At 42.3% G+C, this 13,941-nt stretch overlaps 1 protein-coding gene across 3 annotated transcripts in view; it reads left to right on the top strand.

Annotated features, from left to right (window-relative positions):
* Window positions 1-13,941, top strand: part of LOC131369201 (uncharacterized) — a 20,822-nt gene extending 6,881 nt beyond the window's left edge. For 2 of the 3 annotated variants that reach the window (XM_058415696.1, XM_058415704.1), the window contains exon 2: window positions 8,470-13,941. In XM_058415696.1, coding sequence (XP_058271679.1) covers window positions 8,489-9,826 — 1,338 coding nt within the window. In that variant the 5' untranslated portion in view covers window positions 8,470-8,488 and the 3' untranslated portion in view covers window positions 9,827-13,941. The remainder of the gene's footprint in view (window positions 1-8,469) is intronic. The other variant, XM_058415687.1, reaches the window with a different exon arrangement.

Below are 13,941 nucleotides of genomic sequence, written 5' to 3'. Positions count from 1 at the left end.
CATCATCATCACCTACAGGACATTCTGGAGTAATGTGTTCATCATCATCATCATCATCATCATCATCACCTACAGGACATTCTGGAGCAATGTGTTCATCATCATCATCATCATCATCACCTACAGGACATTCTGGAGTAATGTGTTCATCATCATCATCATCATCATCACCTACAGGACATTCTGGAGTAATGTGTTCATCATCATCATCATCATCATCATCACCTACAGGACATTCTGGAGTAATGTGTTCATCATCATCATCATCATCATCACCTACAGGACATTCTGGAGTAATGTGTTCTTCATCATCATCATCATCATCATCATCACCTACAGGACATTCTGGAGCAATGTGTTCTTCATCATCATCATCATCACCTACAGGACATTCTGGAGCAATGTGTTTTTCTTCATCATCATCATCATCATCACCTACAGGACATTCTGGAGCAATGTGTTCTTCATCATCATCATCATCACCTACAGGACATTCTGGAGCAATGTGTTCTTCATCATCATCATCATCATCATCACCTACAGGACATTCTGGAGCAATGTGTTTTTCTTCATCATCATCATCATCACCTACAGGACATTCTGGAGCAATGTGTTTTTCTTCATCATCATCATCATCACCTACAGGACATTCTGGAGCAATGTGTTCATCATCATCATCATCATCATCACCTACAGGACATTCTGGAGCAATGTGTTCATCATCATCATCATCATCATCATCACCTACAGGACATTCTGGAGCAATGTGTTCATCATCATCATCATCATCATCACCTACAGGACATTCTGGAGTAATGTGTTCATCATCATCATCATCATCATCACCTACAGGACATTCTGGAGTAATGTGTTCATCATCATCATCATCATCATCACCTACAGGACATTCTGGAGCAATGTGTTCTTCATCATCATCATCATCATCATCATCATCATCATCACCTACAGGACATTCTGGAGCAATGTGTTCATCATCATCATCATCATCATCATCATCACCTACAGGACATTCTGGAGTAATGTGTTCATCATCATCATCATCATCATCACCTACAGGACATTCTGGAGTAATGTGTTCATCATCATCATCATCATCATCATCATCACCTACAGGACATTCTGGAGTAATGTGTTCTTCATCATCATCATCATCATCACCACCTACAGGACATTCTGGAGCAATGTGTTCTTCATCATCATCATCATCATCATCATCACCTACAGGACATTCTGGAGCAATGTGTTCATCATCATCATCATCATCATCATCACCTACAGGACATTCTGGAGCAATGTGTTCTTCATCATCATCATCATCATCATCACCTACAGGACATTCTGGAGCAATGTGTTCTTCATCATCATCATCATCATCATCACCTACAGGACATTCTGGAGCAATGTGTTCTTCATCATCATCATCATCATCATCACCTACAGGACATTCTGGAGCAATGTGTTCTTCATCATCATCATCATCATCACCTACAGGACATTCTGGAGTAATGTGTTCATCATCATCATCATCATCATCACCTACAGGACATTCTGGAGCAATGTGTTCTTCATCATCATCATCATCATCACCTACAGGACATTCTGGAGCAATGTGTTCTTCATCATCATCATCATCATCATCACCTACAGGACATTCTGGAGCAATGTGTTCTTCATCATCATCATCATCATCACCTACAGGACATTCTGGAGCAATGTGTTCTTCATCATCATCATCATCATCACCTACAGGACATTCTGGAGTAATGTGTTCATCATCATCATCATCATCATCATCATCATCATCACCTACAGGACATTCTGGAGCAATGTGTTCTTCATCATCATCATCATCATCATCATCACCTACAGGACATTCTGGAGCAATGTGTTCTTCATCATCATCATCATCATCATCATCACCTACAGGACATTCTGGAGCAATGTGTTCTTCATCATCATCATCATCATCATCACCTACAGGACATTCTGGAGCAATGTGTTCTTCATCATCATCATCATCATCACCTACAGGACATTCTGGAGTAATGTGTTCATCATCATCATCATCATCATCATCATCACCTACAGGACATTCTGGAGCAATGTGTTCATCATCATCATCATCATCATCATCATCACCTACAGGACATTCTGGAGCAATGTGTTCTTCATCATCATCATCATCATCATCACCTACAGGACATTCTGGAGCAATGTGTTCTTCATCATCATCATCATCATCATCACCTACAGGACATTCTGGAGTAATGTGTTCATCATCATCATCATCATCATCACCTACAGGACATTCTGGAGCAATGTGTTCTTCATCATCATCATCATCATCATCATCACCTACAGGACATTCTGGAGCAATGTGTTCTTCATCATCATCATCACCTACAGGACATTCTGGAGCAATGTGTTCTTCATCATCATCATCATCATCATCATCACCTACAGGACATTCTGGAGCAATGTGTTCTTCATCATCATCATCACCTACAGGACATTCTGGAGCAATGTGTTCATCATCATCATCATCATCATCACCTACAGGACATTCTGGAGCAATGTGTTCATCATCATCATCATCATCATCACCTACAGGACATTCTGGAGTAATGTGTTCATCATCATCATCATCATCATCACCTACAGGACATTCTGGAGCAATGTGTTCTTCATCATCATCATCATCATCATCACCTACAGGACATTCTGGAGCAATGTGTTCTTCATCATCATCATCATCATCACCTACAGGACATTCTGGAGTAATGTGTTCATCATCATCATCATCATCATCACCTACAGGACATTCTGGAGCAATGTGTTCTTCATCATCATCATCATCATCATCATCACCTACAGGACATTCTGGAGCAATGTGTTCTTCATCATCATCATCACCTACAGGACATTCTGGAGCAATGTGTTCTTCATCATCATCATCATCATCATCATCACCTACAGGACATTCTGGAGCAATGTGTTCTTCATCATCATCATCACCTACAGGACATTCTGGAGCAATGTGTTCATCATCATCATCATCATCATCACCTACAGGACATTCTGGAGCAATGTGTTCTTCATCATCATCATCATCATCATCACCTACAGGACATTCTGGAGTAATGTGTTCATCATCATCATCATCATCATCACCTACAGGACATTCTGGAGCAATGTGTTCTTCATCATCATCATCATCATCATCACCTACAGGACATTCTGGAGCAATGTGTTCCTCATCATCATCATCATCATCACCTACAGGACATTCTGGAGCAATGTGTTCCTCATCATCATCATCTATAGGAGATTCTGGAGCAATGTGTTGGACAGGAAACTCCACCACCACCACCATCATCAGAGCATTAATTGAGGGAATATCTTTTGGAAAAACGTTCATGATGTTCAATTATCCAGAACACTTGTAGATTCAACGCAAGGTGCACTGAAGCTGCTGGCTCAGAGAGTCTCAGAACTTTACTGACACTCTGGATCATTGTGCTCTATAGTTTTTATAGAGTCTTTTATCCAGTTGTAGCTTGAGCTCGACGCCCACATTTTCCCCATTATACATGAACATTGTTGTCAGAATTGTAACCACTTAAATGAAAGTGTGATGTGTTTAACGACCATCACTCAGAGTTTTCTGTTCTCTTCGCGGTTTTAGCTTCAGGTCTAAATATTTTCGTGTAAGTGTTCAGGTGAGCTGCATGTCTCCCAGGTGAGCTGCATGTCTCCCAGGTGAGCTGCATGTCTCCCAGGTGAGCTGCATGTCTCCCAGGTGGCAGTGAGAACACTCTGAGGTGTGGAAGTGGTCACACCTGAATCACACCTGATTTATGTGTGTCGTTAAGTGCTCAGGGGAAGAGTGTATACTTATTTTCAAAAGGGATCTTGATGGAGGTGTGTGTGTGTGTGTGCTTCATGATGACACGTGCAGGTGACAGATTGAGAGAAGGTCAGTGACAAACAGTAGCACTTTATCTCCATTACGCTCCATTTGCTGTGATAATGCACTTCACTGGGTCTGCTAGCTAGCTAGGCACGACCAAACATCTTAGCTCACACACACACACACACACACACACAGAGTCCATTACTCTTAAACTCTGCACACCCGCATACACATACACACAAACAAGCTCACTTTTGTGTCCTATCTCAGCTAGCCTTTTAACACAAACCTGAAATTGACACTCGGAATCTCCTTATCTCTCACACACACACGCGCACACACACACACACACGCGCACACACACACACAAGCCAGTTGATACTATCCCCATAACAACCACGAGCTTACAGACAAGTTCAGCAGATCCTCAAGGTCCTCCAGATGAGATTAAACAAGCGCCACGCTCTGGCCTCCACGCTCTACCATAACTGTTTATAACACTGATGGAATTTCGTGCGAGAGAATCATTTCAGCGCGATCGTCCTCCTGTTTGATCAGCGCGAGCATGACATTTCCAAAAGTAAACACGAGTCTATTAATCGTCGACGTGACAAACCAAAAGAGCTCGCAGCTCTAAGCCTCGAGGATCGATGAAGCAACAGAAACATTCAACACTCAGTTAAAAAACTTTCAAGCGGATTCCTGAGGATGTTTCAAAAAGCAGCTTTGGATTAAAATGAAAGTCTGTTCATTATTAAACTAAAAAGCAAAGTAGATTTGAGGCTTTAAAACAAACTGCTGTACATGGTGTGTAGTTGCAGCGGTCATTCCATCGTAGCTGGGTTTCTGTGAGGCTAACAGCTCAGAGCTCGGAGCTGAGAAACATATTGTCTGAAGATTAATGACACATGCGCTATGTGCTGATGTTTAGTGTTTTCTTTCTTCATTCTCCACATTTTGAATGAATGATTAGGAGAATGCTTTAGAGTCGTGGGTCAGTGAGGGTCAGGTTAGGTTGGAGATGTAGACATGGCTGTTAGTGTTGGGTTTAAGTGTTATGACCTAGACATATGGATGTTTCCACATTTCATGCTGGGATCCAAGACTCAGGAAAGCGCTTTCTCTCAAACATGGCTTTTCTTTTTTACGATAACTTACGATGTAAAGATCATTTTCTATTATTTTACTTGTCACTGGAAACGAAAAGAGGAAATAATCCCAGCTTGTGGTGTTAATGTATCTGCAGTTGTGATCTCACTGAGCCATCTGATAAAATATAAGGACTGTATGCCGGGCTGGAGACTCAGGTTCATCAGCTACGTCCCTGTTTATGTGCTGAAGGTTATTCAGATTTGTCTTGAGCGGATTTTTCATTCAGATCACTTCACACCACTGAAGTTAGCAGACTTTTAGTTGAGTAGAAGCATCCCAAGGGTGTGTTTTTATTCACTTTTAGAGCACCACAGGCTTTAAAAACAAGCCAGAAATCTGGGAATAGAAACTTTGTCTATGCTGTTGAATGTCCCTCGTCCATTAACACGTCCATCACTGCAACTGATCTTAATTGAACATTATGGTTTCCTCAGTGTCCCTGAGTATGGCGTTTCTTAAAATCTTCTCCGATATCCTGCTTGTGGATGATACTGTTAATTACGTCATTATGTATTTAATAAAGGCATTCAGTGCCGCTGGATCTAACACTGCACCTTCCATCGAGCACAGAAAGGTCAACTTAAGTTCACGGTCAGAATCACACAGAACTCAGACATGCCTCTGATTCTACAGCCTCAGTGCCCAACCTACAGATGATCTGAATACTCATGTTCTCCTGATGTAGTAACTTATATCAGGATAAACAATCATCAGAGGCTGGCTACTGAATCCGGACACCTTCATGGGGGTATTTTAGTATATAATGATATGATAAGAGCAGAGAATTGAAGCAGACATGTCGCTAGGATGTTTAGGGTCGGTGTCATCGAAGCATATTTCCTCGATTCCTCGTGTCTCAGATATTTCTATCTATCCCAACAACCGCAGACGGAACCGCTTAAGAAGAAATCAAAAGAAAAACAGTGACATCACCATCCCCTTTAAGAAAACAATGCATCACGCCCATCCCTTCACAGACCTCACCTTGGTGGTAATGATGGATTTATGACTGGGAGGACAGCACTAGGTTTCCGTCTTGAGTGGGAGGACAGCGAAAAGAAAGAAAGCTCGGGTGGAAATCAGGGCCTAAAAATCATTAAAAGGTCTTTCATGTCATGGCAGGTATTCACACATAGCATTATTTCCATCTTCTGCCCATTTGTCTTGATGAAAAGACAGAATTCACCAAGGGTGGAGCGGCGTTGCTATTTTTCTGTCATCGGACGTAAGTTTGTACTGCAACAATAAGACTATGCGCATGATTTCTCTCTCAGTATCTCGCTCTATTCTGTCCTGCCTGGGGTTACCCAGGAGGAGCCACATTCTAAGCATTCCTCCACTCTTTCATTCTCTCTCTCTCTCTCTCTCTCTCTCTCTCTGCACCTTTCACTCTTGTCGCTTTTTGACGTAGTAAGAACAGTAGCAGCCTTTATGATTGGCACCTGGAAGCTAGAAGAAAATTAAGGCCAAGTGCTCAACCATTTGCCACCACAAACACACACACACACACACAGTGTAAAGATGTGACTTTGTTTGCCCCCTGGTGGCTGAATCAGGACCTGTGGCTCTCTATTAACGTGCTGAAAGCCCCAAATCCCTCCACGCTAATTATTGCTCCATTCACTGGCTCCATTAAAACATCATGTGAAACACTAGCAGTCGGAGGGACGGTGCCAACTCGCGGGATTTCACCCAGCACCCGCTGAAGTCTGCTGTTCATTACAGCCTCGGAGGTGAAACATACGGAACGCATTGTGTGCGAGGGGAGGAGGGGGTTACCGCTATTAAAAACCCAATAACTTTTTTTTTGCTTCTTTTCATTTAATTTATTTAACCTTTACTTAATCACAGAGAACATTTAGTGCTCAAAAGAATTGGTTTGCGATTGCCAAAAGCGTTTCATTGCCAGAAAATGTTTTTAACCTACACACTCGATGCAGTTTATATGTATTATTTTGAAGTCTGGTGTCCTTACAGAACGCCTGCTGTATAATCTGCAGTAAAACCCTAGCTGGGATTTATAGCCAGTGAGTTATAGCTAGTTAGAGTTTTATAGCTTCTGACCGTCAGAGTCTGTCCAGAGTTACTTCTTCAGAATCCTCTGGTTTCCTTCTGCTTCACTGACCGGAGTTATCTGACTGCCCTTAGGTGTGATACCATATCGACTCAATTCCTCATTGAAAAGAAGATAATGAGGCGTACATCACTCCAGCAATGCAGTGCAGTCGCTTTGGTTTGGTTTGGTTTGGTTTGGGGGAAGGGGAAGGCTTGACAGTGATTTGGTTGCAGTTGCGATTCTTCAGTAAAACTCTACTTTAGTGACACTCTTGAGACTTGACATAATCTTGACAGTAAGTGACACTAGATAAAAGCCTTTTGCAGGCTGGGAATTTAAGACAGGTGTGAAAGATGGTCTAGCTGTGTGTTGATGATCAGAGCGATTTATCTGACGAGAGCAGATACCTGTTAGCTCATGTCCCATTTCAACATTCTTTTTTAACACCACCTTGTCAACTCGGCCTCATCGTTTGCCCTTGGGGTGATTCTCACAGCCATCTCGAGGGTCCTTTTATTAGCGAGATGACAGCTCGGATAGGTGCGTCAGTTCGTTGTGAGCCGACCCGATTTCATTTCCTGTTCCAAAAAAAATAGTGAACAGTAATTCTGAACAATAAAAAGACAAACAAAAGTCGAGTCATAATGTACAGGATGCTCACACCTTTTATTCTAAAGCTCCGGGAAGATGGTTAATTGCTCATGCTAGCCTTGTAGCAGTGAAGTTGTAAACCACTTGAAATTGAAATTTTGGGAGCGTCTGCTGTAACTCTTGTCTTCTTGCTGATGTCTCTGTTTAATAATTTACAAAGAGAAGTGTTTGTCTGTTTTACCACATGTGGGGTAAGTCTGGGTAAAGCGTGTAGGTCTGATGTCATCTGATGGTTTGATTTATCCTGGGGAAGTGTTTACATCAACAAACAAATATTTCTAAACACCACCATTAGTCAATACCTGATAAAAAACATTTTTAACTGAAAGAAGTTCTGAAATTATTTGCACAGTAACCAGGATAATTGGACTAATTAATCACTAGGCTAGTGACAAGCTGTATCTGTGGAATGTTAGATTCTATATGTTCATGTTCTGCATTGTAAAATAACCCGACTCGTATTTGTGCACAGAGACTACCTCACTTTTGTAGTTTTTTTTTCCCCACTAGTGTGTGCCAGAGCTGTAGGGCTACGGCCATTTAAACTTTACTGTTATTGCAGTTCATTTTGCGAGATGGACGCGTGCCTGGAATTTCTCTGACAGATGCAATGTGGGGTGTAATCTTAAATTTCCAGGTCTTCCGTTCTCTCACGCTTTCTGTCTTTCTCTTCCAGTTGATACGTCTTGGGAGTGATGCACTGGCTTCCCCTGGTTGCCATGGTGATTGCCTCGGCCCTGTTCTTCCCTCATCCCAGTGTGCCCAGGCTTGTTGCTGCAAAAATGGAGCCTGGCAACAACCTCAGCACCAGATCACTGGTAAACCCAATCTCCAAACACAACGGTTCTCACGTGGAATACGTGTCAAGCAATAAACAAACGGCAGCAAAATTACCTCACAGGACGGCAGATACCCACATTCAAACCGATCTCTCAGCTACCAGCACATCTTCAGTGATGAATGAGGACTTTTCGTCTGAAAGGAGGCAATCTGAGAAGGCAAAGCCAGGCAGGATTGACCTCGGGCTGCAAACTTCAAGCAAACTTCAAGAACGTCACAATTCCAAGGAGAACCACATACTTAAGGACTACACATCAAGAGCTGGTCAATTTCTGGAGGACAGCAAGGTAGAAACTCAGATTGAAGCAGACAGGACAAAAGACAGGGGGCTGAATAGGAAAAACGAGGAGGTATCGATGGAAAAATTGACAGTTAAAGAGTGGCCAAGGGACCTGCACCCTACAGAGGGGCCTACAAACAAGGAGGACCTGAGGGAGCTCGGTAGAGAGGGAACGAACAGAAATACATTACCCACGATACCCACAATGTCCCCTGAGGGCTTGGGATTGGGCCTAGATGGACTCCTGCAGGTGGATGATGACCTTTTGCTGCTGGACACAAACCCTCGAGTGCTGTTCTCCACTTCCCCTTCGCCTCCCAAACATCCTCCTTTGCAGATAATGCTGGAATTGGGCCTCATGCCCGAGCAACGTGAAGAACATGAAACGGATGACAAGGAGTTAAAGAAGGGCAAAGATGGAGAATCCTACAGAAACCTCCTGCTGGATTTATCAGACTCATCAGCGCAAGTGACTCCATCCCCACACCGTAAAAAGCGGCAACTCGCACACACGGCCATCGAGCGCTCGGTTTGTGAGTCTACCAGCAGCTGGGTGATGGACCGGCGAACGGCGATTGACGTGCACATGCAAAACGTCACCGTACTCGAGAAGTTTCCTACCAAGAAGGGCATGATGACGCAGTACTTCTACGAGACCCGGTGCCGGGGGCCGGATCACCGCGGAGTGCAAGCCGGGGAGCATGGAGTGGCCGGAGCTGGCTGCCTCGGCGTGGACAAGCGCCACTGGGTGAGCGAGTGTCAGACCAAGCAGTCCTATGTGAGAGCGTTCACATCGGACAACACCAGGGGCACAGGATGGAGGTGGATCCGCATCGACACGTCCTGCGTATGTGTGTTGTACTCGAGGACACAAAGGAACCGAGCCTCGACCACACGTCAGGGGACGAGATGAGTGTAACCTGGGGAACAATTAAGCAATATACACTCACCTTTTTATGGTTTTGTTATCAGGTACAAAGTGCCTTATAGCCGATGACATGGACTGTAGCCCATCACATCTATCCCATCCATCAATGCAAAGGGATCAGTGTAAGAACAGATGTTTGTTAGATATTTCTGAAGTTTTGGGTTCATTCTCAGTACAGCAGTCACACTGACATGGTAGTGTTTGTGGTGCAGATATGAGTGGACAAGCTATTGGGGGTTTACTGGGATCAAAAAGTGTCCGTTATCCAAAAATCTTGTTTCCCAACTACTTTCAGTAAACTGAAACTGGTAAAAGATGGAGGATGATCAGCTCATACTGCACATGTGAGCTTTAGTCTTTAACTGATCTACATGGTGAGGTGTGTAAGTGCCTAAGTGTTTAGAAACTCAGTGACCTTCAGCCCATACACACTGCTGGACCATTGTAGATGACGGGTAGTAGGCTTATCTTCAGAGTCCAGCTCTGTGGTGGATTTGTACCTACAGTTGTGGTCACACTGGCAGCCATTTTGCACCATTGCTCTATGCTGGTCTTTAGTTTACTGCCTGCTTTCATGGTTTCACAAGAAGGTAGTGTGATACTGACACAATACAACAAATTTAAAACAATTCTTTAGTGAATTTGCTCGTGTATAAAATGTATTATGTCACAGTCTGTAATGTCGGAATGAACCTAAAACGTTTTGATGAAAGGGTTTGATGTTTCAAGTCTCACTCACACCACCACCCTCACACTTATTGGTAGTCCAAAAATGGCTTTGTTTCTTCTCATTTGCATAAACTTTGTTGTGTCACTTGCCCTGAACATTTGCTCCAATCTTGAGTTTTCTAAGTCGCTCTGGATAAGGGTGTCTGCCAAATGCCAGAAATGTGAACTTGACGTTCTGAAGTTAATTAGCTGGACACTATGGCACTGTCCATCAAGACTACACACTTTTTTTTCTTCAAAATTAAAAAAGGTCATTTAAAACACATTTAATGAATTGAAAACTTGCAAATTTCAAAGGAAAAAAAACCCTGTTGAAATTTCGGAGATACATTTGAAACAACTATATCTAGAAGATCTAGAAACTCATCCACTGTTCGGAAAGATGAACAAATGAAAGATTTTTTTCCCGAGTAATTAACCAAAGCAGTAGATAAAGTGACCACGACCCTGACCAGGATAAAGACAGAAAGAAAAAAACAACATTTTCCCACAAATCCCTGGCAAATGCTGGCGGATCAGACGGATGAATTGTTTCCAGATGTGCGCCGAGCGACTATATAAAACAGAGAAGAAACAGTCTGTTGTGAAGATACTTTATAATAAGGGAGTATTTTTTAAAAAAGAACAATCTCCTGATCTTCTTTTCTATTGGCTCACAGAATTCACAGGTTAAAGGCCACCTAGATAAAGTCACTGTAAAGTGAAGTACACCAGGACATGATACAGATGCGTCTTTCACATTCCACGTCCTTTCCCTTTCTGTGATTTTTCTAATCCAGAAAAGCAGTTTTTAGATGAATTTAGCTGGACTGATTTTTAAAAATTGGAAATGGTCTGATCTAAACTCTAGACCTTGTTAGTTTAGCACTAGGATCCATGGTGTCCCTGGTAGCTCCAAAATAGCACCAGCTAGTGACAGGGATGGGATGAGATGTGCTAGCTCAGTGTTTAAGGTGCTGGACTTCTGCTCAGAAGATTGTGAACTTAAATCCCAGGTCCGCCATTCTGCCACTGTTGTGCCCTTTTGCAAGACCCTTAACCTTCAATTTCAGATAAAAATTAAAATGAGCCTGAAGTTTCATGAGCCAGAAGTTTTTGATGCGTCAGTTTAGAACATGGAAAACACTGCTCCTCTCCTATTGGTGGAGACAAACTTCTCATTTGCATAAAATTAAAGTTTGATGACATAGCATTATTAATTTTACTCGGAATGTGAAAGTTCTTGAAAATCGCTATAACTAAACACTATAGCTAGCTGTTGATGTCGGCGTCTCTGCCGTAGCTGATAGAACTTTCTCGTTTTTTTAGTGTTTTGTTTTAAAATATGGTCTATGTATCTGTTCAGCCATTGTGACTACCATCATGTGTTCGAGGAGAAGTTTTTGGTGGTGAAGTCAGACTTCTGGACCTTCTCTGTCTCTCAGTCCTACACTAGGCTAGAGAGAGAGAGAGAGAGAGAGAGAGAGAGAATGAAGGGAAAAATAAAATATGGACCTTAAATAAAGTTCTCTTGTTTTTTTTTTTCTCACGTCTGTTTACCACAAACAACAATAAAACACAACAACCTCAATGTCTACATTTTTCTGTACCTGTTGCAATACCAGTTCCATAAATGCTGTTTTTTTATTTCTATATATATATATTTGTTATGTATCTATTATATACAGGCTGTAAGTTATTACTGTTTATTAGTTTATAAGCATGAGTACCGTGATATTAATATATTTCCTTGTAAATGTTCTGTATGGGAAACACATGCATCTATGTAATTATGTAACTATGTAGATATTTATAAGATTACAAACACAGTCATAGTCAGGAGTCTGGACCGTATGAGTGTGTGTGTGTGTGTGTGTGTGGAAGAATTTCACTTAGTGCCTGTTTTCTAAAACTCTTTGTTTACTGAGATTTCTAGAGTTCTATCCGACTTTATGCAGAAAAGAAGATCATGTAATTCAAATCTTTATATAAAGGCATTAATAAATGAAGTGAAAGATGGAAAAAAAGGTGTACTAATTTAATTGGTTGGTTAAGCCTGTTTTGTTTGACTAAACGGAAGCGTTATCTACTTAGCGCTGAGCCGCTGTTGCTAATTAATTATTAAAGTTATTGTCATTAATGGAATTGTTTACATGCAGCTTCATTCACATAACTGGCAGTTTGCCCAGATTTATTCCTGCTAATGATTCTAATAACCTGCTAATTATGCTAAGGTTCTGCTCCAACGTAGCTCTCAATTCTCAAATTCTCAACAGGTAACTAATCCATGAGTGTTAGATATTTTATATATATATACACTACTCACAAAAAGTTAAGGATATTGGGCTTTCAGTTGAAATTTCAGGATGCACCTAAAATGCACTATAACCTTTCCAGGTGAACTTAATTTGACCTTCTCTACACTTTTGAATGCACATGTCCAACTGTTCAGTGTTTCAGTACTTTTTGCAGAACTTGCTGTTCTCTAACAAGGTGCTTAACGGCAAAATTCACAACTGGTGTTTGATCCATGAATCCACCAATAAATTTTCTGGTTCCATTAGAATTGGTATTTAAACAGACCTCTTCATCATACTGTTCACATTTTGACATCATGAGACCAAGACCACACCTAACAACTGATCAACAGAACCTCGCCATTGTGAGGCTTCAAACAGGATGTTCTCAGAGGGAAGTGGCCACTGAGCTTAGAGTGTCACAGAGTGTCATCAGCAGGTTGGGACAGAGATACAGAGAGACTGGAAGAGTCACAGAAAGGCATAGAAGTGGACGTCCTTTGGCCACATCCCACGTTGATGACCGCTTCATTGTGAACAGTGTCCTGCGGAACCGGATGATGAATGCCACTCAACTCCAGGCACATTTAAGGGAGGTGAGAGGAACCCAAGTGTCACGTCAGACCATTCCAAACCGTTTACATCAGCGTGGTCTGCGTGCTAGACGACCTGCAAGGGTACCTGACCACAACACCAGGCCAGGGAGCATTTACACTGGACGAGGGACCGGTGGGCCTCAGTGCTGTTCTCTGATGAAAGTCGATTCACGTTGAGCAGAAATGATGGCCACCAACGATGTTGGAGACGTCAAGGAGAGCGCTATGCATCAGCCACTGTTGTGGTGGTGTTACAGTCTGGGCAGGTGTGTCCACTCAATACAGAACTGCCCTACATCTTGTGAATGGTACAGTGACAAGCCAATACTACCTGAATAACATCATTAATCCAGTCATTGTGCCCCTGCATGAACAACACAGGCCTAATTTCATCTTCATGGACGACAATGCTCCAGCTCATCGAGGTCGCATCATTAAGGAACGGCTGCTCGAGGCTGGGGTACCTCAAATGGAGTGGCCTGTACTTTCTCCAGACCCG

This window comes from Hemibagrus wyckioides, linkage group LG02 (assembly GCF_019097595.1).
Source record: "Hemibagrus wyckioides isolate EC202008001 linkage group LG02, SWU_Hwy_1.0, whole genome shotgun sequence".
NCBI classification, from domain to species: Eukaryota; Metazoa; Chordata; class Actinopteri; order Siluriformes; family Bagridae; genus Hemibagrus; species Hemibagrus wyckioides.
Note: the sequence above shows the minus strand (reverse complement) of the source record. Positions and strands in the feature narration are given on the sequence as shown.